Source organism: Leptonychotes weddellii, chromosome 6 (genome assembly GCF_054177405.1).
Source record: "Leptonychotes weddellii isolate Sample4059 chromosome 6, ASM5417740v2, whole genome shotgun sequence".
NCBI lineage: Eukaryota > Metazoa > Chordata > Mammalia > Carnivora > Phocidae > Leptonychotes > Leptonychotes weddellii.
This window is the reverse complement of record NC_138374.1, coordinates 53,253,134-53,273,618: the sequence shown is the minus strand read 5'-3', so window position 1 is coordinate 53,273,618 and position 20,485 is coordinate 53,253,134. Positions and strand designations below refer to the sequence as shown.

At 37.3% G+C, this 20,485-nt stretch overlaps 1 protein-coding gene across 2 annotated transcripts in view; it reads right to left on the bottom strand.

Annotated features, from left to right (window-relative positions):
* Positions 1–20,485, bottom strand: part of CTNNA3 (catenin alpha 3) — a 1,573,809-nt gene that overhangs the window by 774,552 nt on the left and 778,772 nt on the right. For both annotated transcript variants that reach the window (XM_081824173.1, XM_081824174.1), the window contains one exon: positions 1,213–1,293. In XM_081824173.1, coding sequence (XP_081680299.1) covers positions 1,213–1,293 — 81 coding nt within the window. The remainder of the gene's footprint in view (positions 1–1,212; positions 1,294–20,485) is intronic.

Here is a 20,485-nt window from a genome sequence, read left to right as displayed (position 1 = left end):
AGAATAGAAGTCCTGCAATGAAGAGGGAGGATGGCGCTTTGGGTAAAAGTTCCTGAGTTTAGTGTAGGTTATGACCTGGTGTAGGTTCGATGCCCCTTCCTCCTTAGGCAGGCCACCTCACCACAGGTGTGCTTTCTCATCTGCATTATAAGACAAGTTGAGCTAACTTCTTTTCAACTCTTATATTCCATGATTCTAAGTGCTGACAGTAGAAACAGAATTCACATTAAGGCCATAAAGTTGAGAAATTGGAATTTCCCCGACCCTCAGAATTGTTTTTCTTTTTTAACAGCTAATATTAACTGGCTGAGGAATCCCTATTTATTCAATTTCCAAATCTACTTCTGAATTAAAAGATTACTCAGGCCATTTTACTAAATCTTCCCATTAAACTACAATAATATATTGCATTAAAAGCTTATGGTTGAAAAGCTTTTGCTTCTCTTTTATGAGTTAATGGTGACCAAGTTGAAGTTGTGCATGAAAAACAACTCTGGTTACTATATAGTGGAAAATAATGGAAAGCAAAGGTCTTTGAAAATAGCTAAGTCTTCATATTTCCGGGGGGAATAATTTAACTTGTGGCATAATACTGGACTTCTAAATTATCTAATGAAATCCTTCCTAACCCTATGTTACCGATGACCTAAGGCTACAAAGTAGCCTTAGCTTAAGCAGCAACTAATTTTTGAAGCATTCTGAAAATAACTGAAAGAGCAAATTGGTACATTTCTGATTACTAGCTGTTTGCTATAAGCATATGGATGATAAACTAGTTTCTAATGTAACAGATTAAATTCACCAAGAAGAATTAAATTCTTCTTCTTCCCGCTCTCCATGTGGCGTCACTAGGGAGCAGGCACTGATAGGCATTTCATTTAATCCTCACAGTCCAATTATGTATTATGAATTCCATTTTATAGGTTCAGAGAGGCTCAAAAAGATTAAATTTGTCCCCGAGCTCACACAGCTGATGAGGGCAGGGCCAGCATTTGAATGTAATTCAGCCTGATATTAAGTCACATGCTCTTTCTTCTACTTTATGTTTGCCACAAAAATGGTTGAGGTATGTAAATATGGAAGGTACATATTTACTCTTGTTTTGTTTTCTAAATTAATTGAAGAAGGACAAAAACAAGAAGGAAATATTCTAGCAGTGGAAAAAAGTTCATTTTGTACGGTGTTTCTGTCTCCATGCCTCTCTTCCCTCACCTGTCTGCGAAGGTCTCTTGTCTTCTTACACATGTTGTCTATAGCAATATTCAGGGTATTACTCCTTTCCTTTTTTCCAGCCTGCAAAAGAGAAAAAAAAAATGGCATAAGCAATGGTATCAGATTACTCTTTATCACTTAGCAATTTGCTTTCTAAATTTCCTGAATATAACAGCTTGAAAATTCAAGAATAGGTTTCAAAACTGCTATGATATTGCGTATGATTCATGAGCACTTCACTTAAGACTAAGTAGAATGGTGATTAAAGCTCACATTATTTTCTTCATTAAGCTTCTGTAACATTTCTTATATGGGGCTGGGTTGCATTCAGTGGGGCAGTCGGCAGAGCATTCTCTCCAAGAAACTCTGATCTTCATTCTTAACAAGTCGACTCTTTAACCTCAAAGCACGCAATTACTTTAAAAGCATTAGACACCCAATTTGTCAACTTCTGTGGGAGTTTCTGAAGTCATTTTCATGGTGTATTGTGTAAGTTATGCAGAGCCATATTGGAGTTTTGCTAAACACCAAATAAAATATGCAGTGCAAATTCATACAATTTGCAAAAGTTGACCACAATTTTAGCTTACAATATTCCAAGAACAAATTGTTTCAAGCAGGAACTGGATGCTATTTTTGGCTCTTTAAGATAATTTGTGCAACACCTTTGCATTTCTTTAAGCAGAACAGTTCTCTGTTATATCCTTAACCTAAATCTTTAGGCTATTAAGCAAACAGAGAGTCACCTTGGTTGGTATTTTCTACATATTACTTTTGTGGGAGAAAACTGAATTGAATCTAATCATACTTTTTTCAGTGCTATCTTGTATAAAAAAGATTGAAAAAAATCATTATGCGATTCACCTCTAAGAAAATTGCTACCATTTAAATTAATAAACTGAATAGGGCTCTTGAGAGGAGACCTTGAAAATCAGGAAGGTAAGTTTAAGCAGCTGATAACTGAGGGAGTTTACAGCACAGACTCCATGAAGAAGGAAATTGAGGTAAAGTATAGACCATTAGGCAGTGTGTCATATACTATGCCTGATGACTACATTCACACATAAATCCATACCTTCAAGTGAAGAGATTTCTTTACAAGAAGTTCAAGACCATCTATATACTCTATCCCAACCTTTGTTTAGTTCCATCTTCTGTCACATCATCTCAAGTACTATCCTTCCCAGTAACAATATTTCCACACATGTCTATCTCTTCCCCCAAGTTCTTATATATAATGTACTCTTGACTTCAGCAACTGTCTGCAAAATAAGCTGCTGCTAAAATCCTACCTCTTCCTCAATGGTTTCCACAAAGAGTTCCCCCCACCAACTCTCCTCAAGAGTAAACTCTCACCTTTCCTTGTTCCAAATAGCATTTTGAAAATTTCCCAATATTTGTTTCTATGCAAGTTCATCACTCCTACAATACTGTTAGAATCTTGATATTGACAAGTATAGCTTTTTTTTTTCTATTCCTGAAAGTAACTTGCAGAGGACTTATTGAATGGTGTTGACTAGTTCAAAAGTGAACAACTTAACTAAGAACATAGTTTTATTAGGAGCCTACCAAATGCCAGGAAGGTATCATACTAGATTCTTTAGGAGATTTTAGCATTTACCCATCAAGGCACAGCTAAAATCCTCTATTAGCTGAGGTCACTGGTACCCACCTAAACCTCAGTTATACCTAGATTTTCTCATCAGTGGCGTTACTAATATTTAAGATGGAAAAAAATCACCATCATTTGAGACCACCTTATACACTGCAAGATGTTTGGCATCCATGGGCCCCTGTCTACTAAATTCCAATAATATTGGTTGCATGCATTTCTAGATGCCTCCTAGGGGGAAACAACAGAGGACTACTAAGTCTTTTGCCACTTTTTCTTTTTGAGGATGAGTGTGCAATGCGTACATGATGGAGACTGTATCTAGTGAAAGAACTGGAGATAAGAGGGAGGAAGAAATAGAGACAAATAAAATTCTAGATGTCAGAGCAATAAAAGCAATGGTGGCAATCAACCAGATGAAAGTTGTGGTTACCTAACAGCCCCTACCCAGCATTACCCATGCCAGCAGTAGAAAATTATGAAAAGTTAATGCAGAGCCATGGAAGGCAATGGCATAAGCAGATACACAATGGGCTATAAGACAGTTTCTAATTTTACCTAAAGAACCTAGCCCGTATTCTCCAGTTTCATGCAGTGTAGCTCTTGGTTGTCTCTTTCAACTTCATGAAAGCAGAGATAGTAAAAGGGGTCAGGAGTGGGACAGAATGAAGAGATACCTCCCCCTCCCCACCCCTCACACAGGACATCAGAAATAATACAGGAGATTCCTGTTGTGTTGACAATAAAAACTCATTAGCTTCTGTGATGAGATTCATCAGAATAACTAGAAGATGTCAACCCTCTCAGAACAAACAGCAGTGGCATACAAAACTTTAATAAAGGATGACAGGAGGTGACAACCTGATGGGATTAAATAAGGACTATAAAGATGATTTCTTAATTTCTACCCAGAGCTTAATCTTAGTTTAAGATGTTTCATTGGGTCAAAGACATTTTGTTCTCTAGGTAATAATAAATAGTCCCTATCACTACAGGAAGTATAAAGTTTTCCCTTCTTCCTTCCATGTATCCCCTCACCCCCACCTTTCTTCTTTTCACCTCCAGCTTTTTACTGGGTCCTTGCTCTATTTACCCAGATTTATTTCACTCAGTCAAACCATTTTATGCCTCTTTATTCCTTTTGTATGGCATAAAAATAAATAAAGGAGAAATAGCCCCATCCTGCTTAAAAGCCCTCATTCCTTCTGTTTTCAAAGCCTTAACAAATCATCAAGCAATGAGCTAGGACTGAAGGTGAATTGTGTATGTTGAAGTAAGGGATGGAAAGGGCAGGATATTAAAACATAACCACAGATAACAGTCAGACCCTGCCTACATTCTAGGTGCTCAGAAGAGAGGATGCTTCTTAAAGGAACCTTGACAGGAGCCACCAGTAAGTCAGCACAGCCCTGCTAATGGAAAAGGTACCACTTACTGTGGAGTACCAGGCGGGAAAAATGCTGTGAAAACACAGCACAGAACAGCACTGTATAGGGAAAGCAATCACATTCCTCATCAGTAAATAAACTGTCAGGAAAGACTTTATTGAAAAGAACAGTTCTGAACATAGATTTCATTCAGTGAAATTTCATTAAAAGTACTAATGCACATTATAAATGCTATTCCAATGTGATCCAGGCTTATAATCTTAACTACGAGTCTTTCCATCAATTCTGTCTCACCCTTGCTCCCATGTCGCACCACAGTTAATTGAACTCTCTCTTGTGGTTCCCTTAAAGCTGCCCACACATTTGGAAAAAGTCTATCTATAAATAAATTTTCTTGAATTATCCTAATTTGAGTGTTCCATCTGTTTTCTGTTGGGACCCTGCTAGGGAAAACTGTCCACACTGTGTTGTCCAACATAATAGCCACGAGTCACATGTGGCTCTTTAAATTTAAATATAAATTAATTAAAATTAAATAACATTAAAAATTCAGTTCCTCAATTCCTTAAAGTGAGCAATAGCTGCATGTGACTAGTGGTTACTATATTGTATAGCACAGATACAGAATATTTCCCTCATTGCAGAAAGACATATCAGATAGTACTGTTCTAAAACACATCTTAGTTTATTCAAATATATGATGAGTTCCTACTTCTACACAAGTCACATTTTATTTGAGAATAAAATAGTGAGCAAGAAACAAACAAAAAAAGCCCAACCCTCAAGGTGTTTACTCTAGTAAAGAAATTTAAGGTCTAGGGGTGCCTGGGTGGCTCAGTCCATTATGTGTCTGCCTTTGGCTCAGGTCATGATCTCAGGGTCCTGGGATCAAACCCCTCCTCCATCTCCCTGCTCAGCAGGGAGTCTGCTTCTCCCTCCCTCTCCCTTTCCCTCTGCCTTTCTCCACCCCCCACCCCCGCTCGTGATTTCTACCCTCCCAAATAAATAAATAAAATCTTTAAAAAAAAAAAAAGCAACTTAAGGTCCAATTATGTTCCTTCTTTGTTCTAAATCCATTCAGTGTATTCCCTTTGTTGATGGAATTAATAACAAATTCTTGATCATGGCATTCAAAGCCCCACATGATCTACTCCCATAATTACCCATCAATTATTAATGAGATACCTTAATGAGCCCTTTATTTTCTATGCAATACAATCTATTCAATACATCTTTATTATCTACTAAATACCAGGCACCATACTAAGGACTGATGATACATTAGACCTAATGCTTGCCTTTGAGATGCACACATCACATGTTAGAAACAGACATAAACACAGTATTTAACAGAGGTATCCAGGGTAACCCATGGATCAGTGGGAGCCAGCACTCCCATTAAGGATGAGGGAAAGATACTTTTTTTTTTTTTTAAAGATTTTATTTTTTATTTATTTATTTGAGACAGAGAGAATGAGAGACAGAGAGCACGAGAGGGAGGAGGGTCAGAGGGAGAAGCAGACTCCCCGCCGAGCAGGGAGCCCGAGGCGGGACTCGATCCCGGGACTCCAGGATCATGACCTGAGCCGAAGGCAGTCGCTCAACCAACTGAGCCACCGAGGCGCCCCGAGGGAAAGATTCTTGAGAAGGTAACAGTTGAATTGAAAGACATGTAGGAGTCAGCCAAGCAAAGATAAAAGAGAAGGCCACTCTAAAGGGACAGAGATAGATTGCACAAAGGCAAAAGTCTTTAAAGAGTATTTGGTAATTAGTATAAAAAGTGTGAGGGGAAGCCAGATCCTGGAGGTTGTTGCCACGTTAAGAAATGAGGCTGATCCTATAGACCACTGGGTATCACAGAAGTTAAGCCAGTGAGTGACACAGAATGACCACTATTCAAATACGTCAATATGGCTGGAGTCTGCACAATGTATTTAAAGATATTTAAAACAGAGACAGGAAGAGGAGTTAGACAGTTGCAGCAAGAGTGTACAGAAAGACAAAAGGTGTTAAAATCAATACACTGGCAGTCAGGAAGAAGAAAATCAACAGATTTAAGGACTCTGACTGAGTACACTGGAGAGGATGATGACTGGCAGATGCTCAGGGTAGATAAAAAAGGACAACATAGGCTGGTGTGCATCCAACAGGGATGACTGGTTAGATAATGGTGTTGAACTGGTCATTTTAAAGGGAAAACCAGGTCAATACAAGGATGATGATATCAATTTTGGAATTGCTGAAGGGCTTGTGAAGAACTCACTCATTAGTATTTGCCCTATGGTTAACTGCTTACCTGAAGGCATCTCTCTCAGTACACTGTATGATCCTTGAGGGAGAGAAACTTCTTACACACAATTTGTCCCTCATGGCATCTATTACAGTGCTTTGCACATAGTAGAAGCTGAAAAGTTATTTGTTGAATAAACAGAGAAAAGAAAGACTGGATAAAGGTAATATTTGGCAAATTCCATAACATCTCTGGGCCTTATTTTTCACACCCATAAAATGAAGATTTGCCCCGAATTGTTCCTTTATTCCTAACTTTAAAATTCTGTGGAAGGGCCATGTTCTCTAAAAAGAATTATAGAATAATATATTACTTTTATTGTACAAGTTTTTGCATAAACAACTGTTAAAAATGTGCTGGGAACATATGCATAATATAAATCTGTAATGGTACAAATAAAAGAAGACATTTGAACTAGGAAGGTCATGACATTGACCTCAAAAAAACTATGAAGCTTCAAATACTAAGGGATAAGGTTTAAAGCAAATGAAAATTTATCTAATTCATAATCAAATGAAAATGTTATCAGTGCAGAGAGGAGCTCTGTATGGAATTTAAACAGCAAGAAAAATGTTTTTGTTGTTTTGTTATTTATTTTTTATTTTTTAAATGTGTGTCATCATATTCAACCTTTTAAAATGACACATTTCCCTTTAAAAGGGAAATCTTCATTTCATGGTAAAGATGAAATACGATGCCCTTCTCCTCTGCAGAAATAGCTTTAAAAATATTTTATGCTTAACACTTAGCAGAAGCACAGATTCTAGTCCACATTTTTCAGGCATGAAAAACATACAAACAGACAAGCATAAAAAAATGAAATCTATTCTAGAATGCCGCTGTACTGAATGGAATGTCAGGAAAACATCCTGACAGGGTAAACTAAAAAATATTTCTGAAACAAAGTCTGTGCTATAAAAATAAAACTAAAACAAATAAAAATTAACTTTGAGACTTGAAATGAGGTTTTTTAAAGTAACTTTATCAAAGAAGTAGGTTAAAGATTCCAAATGTCTTGAACTTCTGTATTGTTGAGGAAGTAAGATGTCGCCCCAGGAAAATGCCTGCTGGGGTGAGACTGAGAGTGAGAGGGAATCCAAATTGTCAAATATCTACCACAGCAAAATACTTTACATTTTTTAAAAGATTTTATTTATTTATTTGACAGAGAGAGACACAGCGAGAGAGTGGGAGAGGGAGAAGCCGGCTTTCCGCTGAGCAGAGAGCCGGATGCGGGGCTCAATCCCAGGACCCTGGGATCACGACCCAAGCTGAAGGTAGGCGCCTAACGACTGAGCCACCCAGGTGCCCCAAAGTACTTTACATTTATTGTCTCAAATGCCATTCGCAATAACTGTTCTCACATTTGCATATGAAGACACTGAGGTTCAGTAAATTTAAATATCTTACCCCAGGAGGAAATGCAGTAAGTGGTAGGATCAAATTGAGCTGAGTCTAATCTGAGGCTTTATCCACCATACTGTAACGACTTGAATGAGCTGTAAGTTAAACCCAAATTAATATTTTATGTAAATTATATAAATTTATTCTTGAAAATAATGAGAATAACATAGAAGTTTGTGGAGATGTTTAAAACTGTGTTTGAATCTGTGCTCTATCATTTGACAGCTATGTGTCCTTAGCCAAATTACTTAACCTTTCCAATTCTTAGTTTCCTTACCTATAAAAAAGGAGATAATAGAGCAATTATATTATAGGGTTATTATAAAGAATTAAAGATGAAAGATATGCAAGTTCTGGCAAATAAGAAGGGCTCAAGAAATGTTAGCAGTTATTATTATACCTATCAATAGTGTCCCCATTGTTACTAACACTTGCATTTCCCAAACTACACCAGCTGCCTGATGTTCCTATGTTTTTTTTCCAAACACTAAACCTTTATTCTGGAATATTCTGATCTCTTCTTGTTCAGAATTCTTATTTCATAACGCGAAACTCAATCAAGCACCTCATCTTCTATATCCTCTTTTCTGACTTTCCTCAATAAAAAATAAAACATAAAAAATAAAAACCCCTCTCATTTGAGTTTCCACAGTTTTCCCTACATGTTTCAATTATAATCCTTGCAAAATGTTTTGTCACCTTTTATTTATACTCTGCCTCATCTTTTAAATTGTCAAGTCTTCTCTTTGTAATCTTAGTGTCTACCAGTGTTCAGCACTCAGCTAATGGCTGCAGATAAAATAAATAAATGGAAAAGTGGCTACTACACTTTATTGATAGTAAGTAATGTTCAGTTTTATTAATAAAATTAGTATTTATATTTTAACAAAAGTAATTAATGTTCAACTTATTAGCTGTTAGGTATTCTATTCAATCGGTGTTTTTATTCACAGATTATTGTTGTTACTCTCTATAAGAAGGTACAACATAAACTTGGTATGAGGATGAAATCTAATCTGTGGATCAGAAACCGGAAGATCTGAAATAAACTCCTTGGGTGACCCTAACTAAACTGAATCACCTCTCTTGGCCTTAGTTCTGCATCTGTAAATGGAGGCCATTGCACTAAATGATCTCCAGAGTCTCCCGCCCCCAGCTCTAAGAGCATGTTGTGCTAGAGTTCTCTGTGGATGTACAATCTAGTACGTGTCTAGTCAAGTACTGAGGACACGACACTTCCTCCAGTCGCATGTGTCCTCAAACCAGAGATGCTTATGCCAGACTGCAGGATTTCAACGGACACACACCAAACATGAAAGAAATATTTGTGGGTTTGCACTACAATAAAATTCAAATTGTTTTACTAGGAATGCTACTAACCAATCTTAAATCTCAGGGATGGATATAAACCATGCGCTTCTCTTTTAAAGATCTTGCCATGGAAAATCAGTCATACGTATGTCCAAGTGCAGATCCATCCCCGTGACCAATATGTAACTTTGCAGGAGACCGAAGAGTCAGGAGAAACCTCAGACTTTATTTCCCACTGGCTCTGGCTCTATCCACCTCAAGCGATTTACTTTGGGATAACATGCCTCGATCCCTGCCTCCAATTTCCCCTCTCTTCCTGCTAGAGTTTCTTGTCCTCCATTCAAGCCCAGCAAACACTGGAACCGACCCTGTTCTTAAATAGGGAGAAACTGAAAAGATGGAGTTTATTAATTTCAGTGATTCAGCATTAAACTAAACTTGCTGTGACCCCTATTCTAATGGGCTACAGATCTTGCCAGCTCCTAGGTCAGTGACTGTTCCTATAAATCATGCTATGATTATTGTTAAATGAAAGGAATATATTCAAAATTGAAGGTTTTACTTAGGTTCAGGGCAGGATCCAAAATACTGTGTACATTAGTGGTTTCTAAATACTCATCTCAGGACTCATGAGGTAAAAATGCAATACAGATAATTGAGTTATTTAACCGTAAGAGCTATCTTTTAATCTGAGGGTATTTCCATTTTTTTATGTTAAAGTTTTTGTTATTTCTTTTATAAAATGATGGCTTTATTTAATGGTACAATATTTTTTTTATTTTTATAACATCTTTGACAGAACAAAGTAATAGAAAACCTGTCAGTTTCACAGGTTTTTTCTGTGTGTGTGTGTGAGTGTGTGCATTCTTTGTTGTTTCTGTTTGCATAAATCATAGCTTTGGGGATTAATGGTTTAAAACAAAGAAAGAAGAAGTCTGCCTAATTACCATCAAAACTGACTAAATCAGTCAGTTATGGTATTGGCATATAAACAGATTAAAATAATATATGTGCTTGGGCTGCTTGGGTAACTCAGTGGGTTAAGTGTCTGCCTTCCGCTCAGGTCCCTGATCTCAGTGTTCTGGGATATGCTCCCTGCTCAGCAGGGAGCCTGCTTCTCCCTCTCCCTCTGTCCCTCTCCCCCCCATTTTCTCTCTCTCTCTCTCTCTCTCTCTCGCTCTCTCTCTCTCTCTCAAATAAAAAGAAAATCTTTATAAAAAATAAATAATATCTGTGCTTTTGAAATTGGACTTATTTTCTCAGCTTGTTCAGAACATTTTATATCAATAGCATTGCATTTAAAATAACATTTGTGTTAAATTGCCATTAAAAGTAGTGTAATAGTAGAATCAGATAGTCTTCAAATCTTAGTTCCAAGACTAACAAAGTGACCACATGCCAGTTATGAAAGGTAAGCTTCAGCTTCCTCATCTATAGGATGAAGATGGCAATGTCCACTTTAGGGGTTGTGTGAATTAAATAAAATAAATGTACAGAAAGCATGCAAGGCAGTCACTGCCTTATAACTGACATTTAATACATTTTCTTTATTATTAGCAATAAAAATACTTGTATGTAAGATTGCTGGGGGTCTAGAGCAGAAATTATTTTATTCAGTGCTAAATTTCCAGCAGTGCTTGGCCATAATAGAGGCTCAATATTTTTTTATTTGAATAATTGTTTAAAAAATGATTGAACTGATAAGTGAATGAATGAACATATGAAACATGATATTGATCTATTTAAGGAGGATTTACTCTGGTTATCAGAAAAATTCTACAGATCATGTTACATAGTACTGAGTCCTTGAAAATAGTATAGTTCTCAGAACAGTCAATGTAGACAAACTATAGATAGCTAGGCCCAAGTTCACAAGTCCTCTAATTTCAATTAATGGTTAAGTTGTGCATCATGTCTTTACTGACATTTCATTTTCCAAAATCCTTTTACTGAGTCATTGTCAGAGGTTGTTCACATATTTCAGAAAGAGATCTAGCTCATTCTAGAAATCTTTTTAATTTTGTGATGCTTGACCCAGCAGCCAGCTTCAGGAACCTGCCTACCAATAAAGAAAACAGCCATGAATACTAATATAAGAATATCTGTGAGAAAGCAGAATGTGGTATTTTATGTTGTCAATTAGACCTTGACTTCTTATGGCAAAGATCTTTTTTTATCATATTAGAAGCCACTACCAGAGTCTAACAAGTAATGACATGGCATTATTACACATAGTCCAGACAAATTATTTTCCATCTTTTAAAAGGAACCACTGTTCTCTAGCAATTTTTCTGTCTCTACAATGCTTTGGGAGGTAGAGTATTAGAACAACACTGATCTCATTAAAATTTTTCTTGTCATTTCTCCACTTTCTTAAGTATAATCCTTATTCTTTTTTTATTTCCTGAGTCAGGTTTTCACAGTTTAATTATACTCCCTATGTCAAATTTCAGCCAACAGTGAGCTTTATAAGGTTTATTACAGAATATCTAACAAAGTTTTTCTATGGTCCATACATATGAAATATAGACCAGATAGATTTCCACTGTTCTGATTATGGTTTTCACTTTCACCATTAACTGTCTTGCAGACATGTTTCTTTTCAACACTATAAAATAAAAATACAACAGATTTATTCTTAATGTTTAAAATAAACACTTTCTATCATTGCTATCTTCAATTACCACTTTCAAGATTCATAATTCAAAGAGTCTCAGATTCTGTGGCATGGAGAAAAGTTAAATACAGATAGGTTACACTTTAACAACAGGGGATGGATGCTAAGAGAAATAAATCAGTCAGAGAAAGACAAACACCATGTTATTTCACTCATATGTGAAATCTAAGAAACAAAACAGATGAACATAGGGGAAAGAAAAGAAAAGAGAGGGAGGCAAACCATAAAATAGACTCTTAATTATCGAGAACAAACTGAGGGTGGCTGGAGGGGAGTTTGGTGGGGGGCTGGGGTAATTGGGTGATGGGCATTAAGGAGGGCACTTGTTGTGATGAGCACTGGTTGTTATATGTAAGTGATGAATCACTAAATTCTACTCCTGAAACTAATATTACACTATATGTTAACTAACCATAATTTAAATAAAAACTTAAAACATTAAAAAAAAAGAGATAGGTTGCACCTTAAAGAAACTTGGCATATGAAAAAAAATTTCCTTCAAAATACATTAGCAGGTAAAAATTTTCTTTAAAATTAAAATTTATTTGAAATTGAGCAAGTCTTCTTAGCCTATTGAAAATATTTTTGTTGGGGTGCCTGGGTGGCTCAGATGGTTAAGCATCTGCCTTCAGCTCAGATCATGATCCCAGGGTTCTGGGATGGAGTCCCACATCAGGCTCCTGGCTCAGCAGGGAGCCTGCTTCTCCCTCTCCCTCTGCCTCTCTCCCTGCTCATGCTCTCTCTCTCTCTCTGTGTGTCTCAAGTGAATAAATAAAATCTTCAAAAAAAAAAAAGAAAATATTTTTGTTATAAAACTTGATTTGTGCATACATCTTTAACAGAAAAAAATATCGTAAACAGGATCTAACTTACAAGCAGTCAAAATAAATATTGATCTATATGGTGTAACTTGAGAAGAACCAATGATTCCTACTTGAAAATATTATCTTCCTCCCCATACTCCCACTTCCAGACCCTACCCAATATATGAAAATTTCCATTTCTCTTTTTATTTAAAATATTTAGCTTTAATTAAAGCACCAAGATGCACATAAGGGAATTTCACACTCATGTGCCAGACCAAGATAATGATTTTCAAAAGAAATAATTAAAAGCCAAGTTATATGACTCTGAAACCTCAAATCTATAACGAAGATACAAAGGCCGAAATGTGTGGAGACTGCGTAAGATTTTATGGAAAGAATTTATATGAACAAAGCTAATCCAGGATCCCCATCCTCCTCCCTATATCCTTGATAAGAGGATGATAAAAGAGACTTCAATGGGACCATTTAGAAAGTATGTTATGAGCCCCTGGCAGCTGAGATTCAATGGGCAAGTGTAAACTCTATCTGGAGAAATCTACCTATAGAGAGATGGCTGGCTAGTTGCTGGTGAATAAATAGAAGAGGTGACTGAATTCCAATGTCTGAACATTTGTCATGCTCCAGATATGAGCCTCATGCAAAAGATAACTGGTCTGGGGTCATCTTGGATTTTGCCCAAGATCATTGCCTAGATTAGTAAATAAAGAGGAGTTATAAAAACTGCTAGATTTTGAGGATAAGCTGTCAGCTGTGGGAGAAGCTACCACTCTTATATCAAGGGAATTTCAGGTAAAATCTGGACCTCCAAGGAACTCATGAAATCGCCTGTGCCTGGTTTTTCCATTTGCCCCTCCAGATCCACTCACCACCCCATTTCATACAAATGCTCCCTTGTTCCCTGATCTTAAGTGGTTTGGACATTTAGAGGATAAGACGATGGGAGGAGGGTAAGGTCAAGGTATTTGTTTTCCTATTGCTACTGTGAGGGGTTGCTATTAAGTTGACTAAGTTCCTCTTTTGAAGACCACAGCTCTTGTCAGGCAGCCTTCTTCATAAAGCAGACACCCTCTCAGGGTTCAGGACCACTCCCTCACTTGTTCCTTCAGGCCTGGATATGGGTGGGCTCCCTGCAGTTGCTATGCTCCATCCCTTGTTGATTCCCCAAACCTTGTCCACACCTATGTAAATAAGCCTTTTAATACATATTCCTCAATTTACCAACTTGGTATACCATGTTTTCTCTTGCTGGGACCCTAACTCACACAGCAAGTCTAGGGGAAAAGTCAGCTTTCAATACCCAGAGAGCCAGCAATAACTTTCCTATTCCCCTTTCCTCTCCTCTTTCCCCTTGCTTCATGCCAGAAAAGGGAGAAAAAAAGAAAAAGCCAATAACTTCTCTTTCCCAGTTACTGATTTCCTACCTGCAATTGGCCCAAACTGTGGGAAATTTGGGCCCAATTTAAATCAAGATACACGAGTTTTGACAACTACATTTTAACTACTAATTAGAAGAAAAGAAGTGACACAAAAGACCTAAGATAACCAGAACAAATTTGAGATTTCTTGATTTTTCACCCAGGGTTAGAGGAAGAATTTACCCCACTGTACAAAATTAAAGGGATAGTGGGACTACACCAAATTTAAAAGCTTTTACACAGCAAAGGAAACCATCAACAAAATGAAAAGGCAACCTACTGAATGGGAGAAAATATTTGCAAGTGATATATCCAATAAGGAGTTGATACCCAAAATATATGAAGAACTTATACAACTCAAAAACAAATATCACAAATAATCAAAATTAAAAATGAACAGAGGACCTGAATAGATACCTTTTTTCCAAAGAAGACACATAAATGTCAAACAGACATATAAAAAGATGCTCAACATCACTAATCATCAGGGAAGTGCAAATCAAAATCACAATAAGATATCACTTCACACAAGTCAGAATGGCTAGAACCAAAAAGACAAGAAATAACAAGTGTTGGCAAGGATGTGGAGAAAAAAGAAACCCTCATGCATTGTTGGTGGGAATGTAAATTGGCATAGCCAATGTGGAAAACAGTATGGAGGGTCGTCAAAAAATTAAAAATAGAAATACCATATGATCCATTAATTCCACCATTGGATATTTGCCCAAAGAAAATGAAAACACTAATTTGAAAAGACATATGCACCCCTATGTTTATTGAAGCATTTTTTACAATAGCCAAAATATGGATACAACCCAAGTTTCCATCCATAGATGAATGGATAAAGAAGATACGGTGTGTGTGTGTGTGTGTGTGTATGTGTATACATATACATACATATACAAGTATGTGTATATACATGTACATACATACAGAAAGAAAATATGGTGTGTGTGTGTACATATATATATATATGTATATATGGTATGTGTGTGTGTATATACATATACATATAATGGAATACTACTCAGCCATAAAAAAGGATGCCATCTTGCCATTTGTGACAACATGGATGGACCTAGAGGGTATTATGCTAAGTGAAGTAAGTCAAACAGATAAATATAAATATTAAATAATTTTACTCATATGTGGAATCTAAAAAAAAAAAAAAATGAACAAACAAATAAAAAGCAGAAGCAGATCCATGAATACAGAAAACAAACTGATGGTTGCCAGAGGGGAGGTCTGCAGTGGGATGGGCAAAAAGTGTGAAGGAGAGTGGGAGGAACAGGCTTCCAGTTATGCAATGAGTAAGTCAGAGGGATTAAAGGTACAGCATAGGGAATAGAGTCAATGGTATTGTAATAACTTTGTATGCTGACAGAGGTTGACACACTTGTGGTAAGCACAGCATAATGCTTAGACTTGCTGAATCACTATGAGGCATACCTGAAACCAATATAACATTGCATGTCAACTATATTCCAATTAAAAAAAAAAAAATTAAAGTAATAGTGAGAGATAAAAAATATAATCACTTTATTTTACTTGTTTTTTGAACATCGTAGTTATTTTAGTTTTGAACTCCAAAAGCTGCCTTGGACATATCCACATGTTGGATATGTTATTGGGAAAGAATAGTAGGAAGAAGGGGCTTTGTTAAGAAATACACAAAATAGGGTGCCTGGGTGGCTCAGTTGGTTAAGCGACTGTCTTCGGCTCAGGTCATGATCCCGGAGTCCCAGGATCAAGTCCCACATCGGGCTCCCTGCTCAGCAGGGAGTCTGCTTCTCCCTCTGACCCTCCCCCTCTCATGCTCTCTCTCTCTCTCTTAAATAAATAAATAAAATTTAAAAAAAAAAAAGAAATACACAAAATATTGACCATTTTCAGAGAGCAGGCATCAGGATGGTGTTTAAGTCAGTCACAGGGAAAGGAAGGCATCACAAAAAGAAGACCTAAGAGCAGTGAGTCCAACTTTAGAGTCCCACACTCACCTAGAACCCTACTAACAGAATGATGCAAATTTAAAATTCACAATGCAACTTCCAAGAAAATCCTTCTCTATTCAAATTGATAGTTCTAAGACTAATTCCAAATACATCTTTCTAAGTTTCTTTTTTTTTTTATTCATTGATGTAGAGGAAAAAAATCTCTACTTAGTGAGTCAGAAGGAAGGGTTTAAGTCTTACCTTTTCCAATTACTAGATGTACAAACTTGCGCAAATCACATAGTGTCTATGGGGTCTCAGTTTCCTCTTCTATAAAATGGGGTTACTCTTCCCAATCTGATATCCATCTACCAACTGTTACTACTGGGGGTACTCACTGCGTTCTGGTTGTATCTCCCTACAAGAAAGAACATTTTTATTTCAATCCTCAAGGAGAAAATATTAGTGGAGGAATATTTTGAGTTGGTTGGTCCTTCAAGGAGGAGCACCTTCCCTGGTGAGTGAGGTTGGACAGAAGTTGGGGAGGACTCACTCAGAGCCCCCTCTGTGGGTTTCTCTCTCTTTTCCTCTCTGTCTTGTCAGTCCCTCCATGGCAGAATGTGAATTCTCAGGGAGGTACTGAATCATCTTAAATTTAGGGAAGAAGGAATAGGAAGCCCTTTTATGACCAAACCCAGTCTCCTTGTCTAGTTTTGTTAGTTCTAATCCCTCCTGGAATGGACGAGAGGCAAGTGACAGGCCACAACAAAAGCACAAAAGTAGGCAGGCACTGGTGGCCAAAAGATGTTCTCATTCTCAATACAATTAGCAAGATTTAAAATGAAACATCATTTGGCCTACGCACTTGTCATCGATGCATGTGCTACCACATCCTTTCAAAACTGCGAGCTTAGTGCGTGATTCTTCTACAGACTAAAACACAGAGATGTCTAAGGTCTTTCAGTAAGCTTTAATTAATGCTATCGAACAGAGCCTAGAAAATATCCATGTATCTTAAAGGCAAAACCAAATACTGTATATTCAAAAGGGAAACTATAAAATAACCATTTGAAATGTGGCCATGCTTCCGAAGCAATTGCTGCCATGATTTTACCATCCCTTCAGGAGACTGATACGTGACTCCTGTCTTAAGTCTACAAGGCAAACCAGGTAACACCTTTGCTTCATTCTTATCTGGCACTGAAAAAGACTCAGTAAATTTAATTTAATTAGTGATATCATCTAATTTTGGTCGAAAAGTGTTCAGAGTCTTAAACGTTGGTTTTTTATTTGTTTAAAGACCACTGCTCTCTTTCCCAAGGGTCAACTTTCCCCTTCACTGAGGCTGTGCAAACTGGCCTACCCCGCAGAAGAGAAGGATATCTGGGGAGCCATAAACCAAGTCTCTCTGAGCAGGGGTGATTTGGACGTGGTGCTATATATCAGTTCCAGACGTCCTGGAAGACTGATAAAGCAGCGCAGAGATCCCAATGAAGCACAGCTGAGTTGCAGGAGATTGCTGTGATGATAATCGCCAGAAAAAACCATAAATTCCAGACTCAGAATTAGGAATGGCCTGTAAACATCAAATAATGGGTGTCTAAATTGAAAATGAAACTATCTGTTGCCTGTAATATTTCTTGCAGTGTGGCTTAGAGAGCCAGTAAGAGACGAGCATGATCCATTTCAATGTCTGCTGTTAGAAAGCTGAGGATATTAACTCCTCCCACTGTCAGCCTCAGGGAAACAGAGCTAAATGAACTAGCTAGAAATCATGGGTCATAAAATACAGATATAACATTATGCAGCGAGAACATTACAGGTTAACAACAAAAAAAAAATAACGAAAAACACAAATACTACATTTGAAGAACCACACTAGCAATCACAGAAAGAATGAGCTCAAATAATTAACCTGGGTCAGTCTTTCACACTCACCTATATATAAAAAAACAAAACCTGACTTTCTTGCACCTGATTGTAAGGAGGTGTCGGTCAATTTGGTGTGAACCTAGATTACACAGCTATTTTAAAGAAAGGGAAGTTTGGAGATCCAGGATAATTGCAGATGGGTACTGCTAAAGCTAGGCTATGACTTAAAAAAATTTTAAGTACTTTATCAAGTAGGTAGGAATCAGGTGATAAGCACATTTTTAGCTCAGTGGGATATTTTATAAATAATAAGGTGTCAATTGTTACAAGTATGTGAAAAAAATATTTTTCTGGGGCGCCTGGGTGGCTCAGTCGTTAAGCGTCTGCCTTCAGCTTAGGTCGTGATCCCAGAGTCCTGGGATCGAGCCCCACGTCAGGCTCCCTGCTCCGCGGGAGGCCTGCTTCTCCCTCTCCCACTCCCCCTGCTTGTGTTCCCTCTCTGGCTGTCTTTCTCTCTGTCAAATAAATAAAACCTTAAAAAAATATATATTTTTCTACCATTTTATAAGTAAAACATCTTTCACTGTATTTATATGCTTACTAAAACCTTGTTCTTATGAAAAAAACTAAAGTCAATATTTATGGATTAAAGGCATCTGAATTCCTAAAAATTTACTATTCCTCCTGCTAAATCAATGTAAATATACAATCCATTTAACCAGGTTTTAATTTTATCATGACTTGGGGAAGAACAGAAGATACTGATTCTTGTGTGTTCTTGATATTATAGTGGAGTGGAATAAGTTCTGTATCCATACAGACCAATATTGTGCAGGAAGTAGTAAATGGTAATGAGGGATGGGAGCAGAGGCGGTGTTATTCAAAATATTTGGCAAGCAGGAAGGCCTGAGCACCAGCACGTTAGCATGGGCAGGAGCACTTAGGAGCAAGGGGCAGCAGGGTAAAAGCTATTGTCTATCAGTTGAAGGTATCTACATATTTAAATAATCTGTGCTCTGGTAGGGGCAGGATGCTGAATGTTAGCTTGCTGGTACTTGCTGCTGGGAAAGGGAAGAGAAAAAGGTACTAAAATTGATACACAGCAATTGTCAAGTTATACCTGGTGACTCTTTTTTTTTAAAGATTTTATTTATTTATTTATTTGAAAGAGAGGGGTGGGGGAGAGGGAGAGGGAGAAGCAGACTCCCTGCTAAGCCGGGAGTCCGATGCATGGCTCGATTCCAGGACCCTGGGATCATGACCTGAGCCCAAGGCAGACACTTAACAGACTGAGCCACCCAGGCACCCCCCCTCCCCCTGGTGACTCTTTATTAAGCATTGTTCCTCAATTAGGTGGTGTCTCTACCTAAAATAAATAAATAAATAAATATTCTCTATTTCCACCTCCATGACCCTACAAGCTGGAAATACTCAAGTTAAAAATAAAGTAGGCTTATAAACAAAATATTGTTTCTGAATTAACTATAAAACCATCTGTGACCAATATTTTGCAGAGTATACAGAACAGAAGCAGAGACTAAAAAATACCAATAATATAACAGCAATAAAATCAAATGTTAATAGCTTACTTATAATGTACCAAGCACCCTAAATAAATAATTACTGTCTGCTTTTGGCAGAAGCAAACTGAGGCTCAGAGGAGCAAACTGTTCTACATGAACACAGAACTAGTATGTGATGGAGCTGGGCTTAGGACATTGGTGCATCTGAATCCTAAGGGTTTAATTGCTGTGTTACATTGCTCCTATATTGTTAAAAAATCGGTTCTTAAAGTTATTAGATTAGCAGATATTAACTTAAAAGTGCTCAGGTACAAAAAAGCAATATCCTAGCAAAGAACATGTGGGCAAGAGCAGTATGAGACACAAAAGAGGACTATCAGGCAATGGAAGAAGAGGCACAGTGTCATCCGGAACATGTTAATTTCTTTGCATCCTTGGTGCAGAGGAACTTGTTTAATATCAAAGAACCACTATGGAGTTTATATATTTTGTGATGTCATAAGTAATGTACAATAAAATATATGTTATTCTCATGTTAGGTAATATGATTGCTCCTCTAGTCAAATAATCTTATTGTACTAATAGAATTTGAACCAAAGAACATCTTCATCTTCAAAACCAAACTCCTGACCATGCCACCCAAACTTGATCCCTTCACAACCAGCTTATCACTGGAGGTCCTCCTTCTCCCTCCAAGAGCTCATCAAGGCATTTATATTGCTGGATCCATTCACTTTAATCTTCACCACCACTACCACCTGAATCCATTATTGCCTGGGCTACTGTCACCATGCTCTAACTGGTCCTCCTGGAACTTTTCACCTTTCTGATCTCCTAGCCAATGCACTCTCCACTCCACAGTCAGTACAACTTTAAAATAAATACATAATTAAAAATCCTCTTTGTCTCATGTATCATATGATCTCATTGATATGAGGAATTCTTAATTGCAGGAAACAAACTGAGTGTTGTTGGAGTGGGGGGTGGGGTGGGAGGGATGGGGTGACTGGGGGATAGACACTG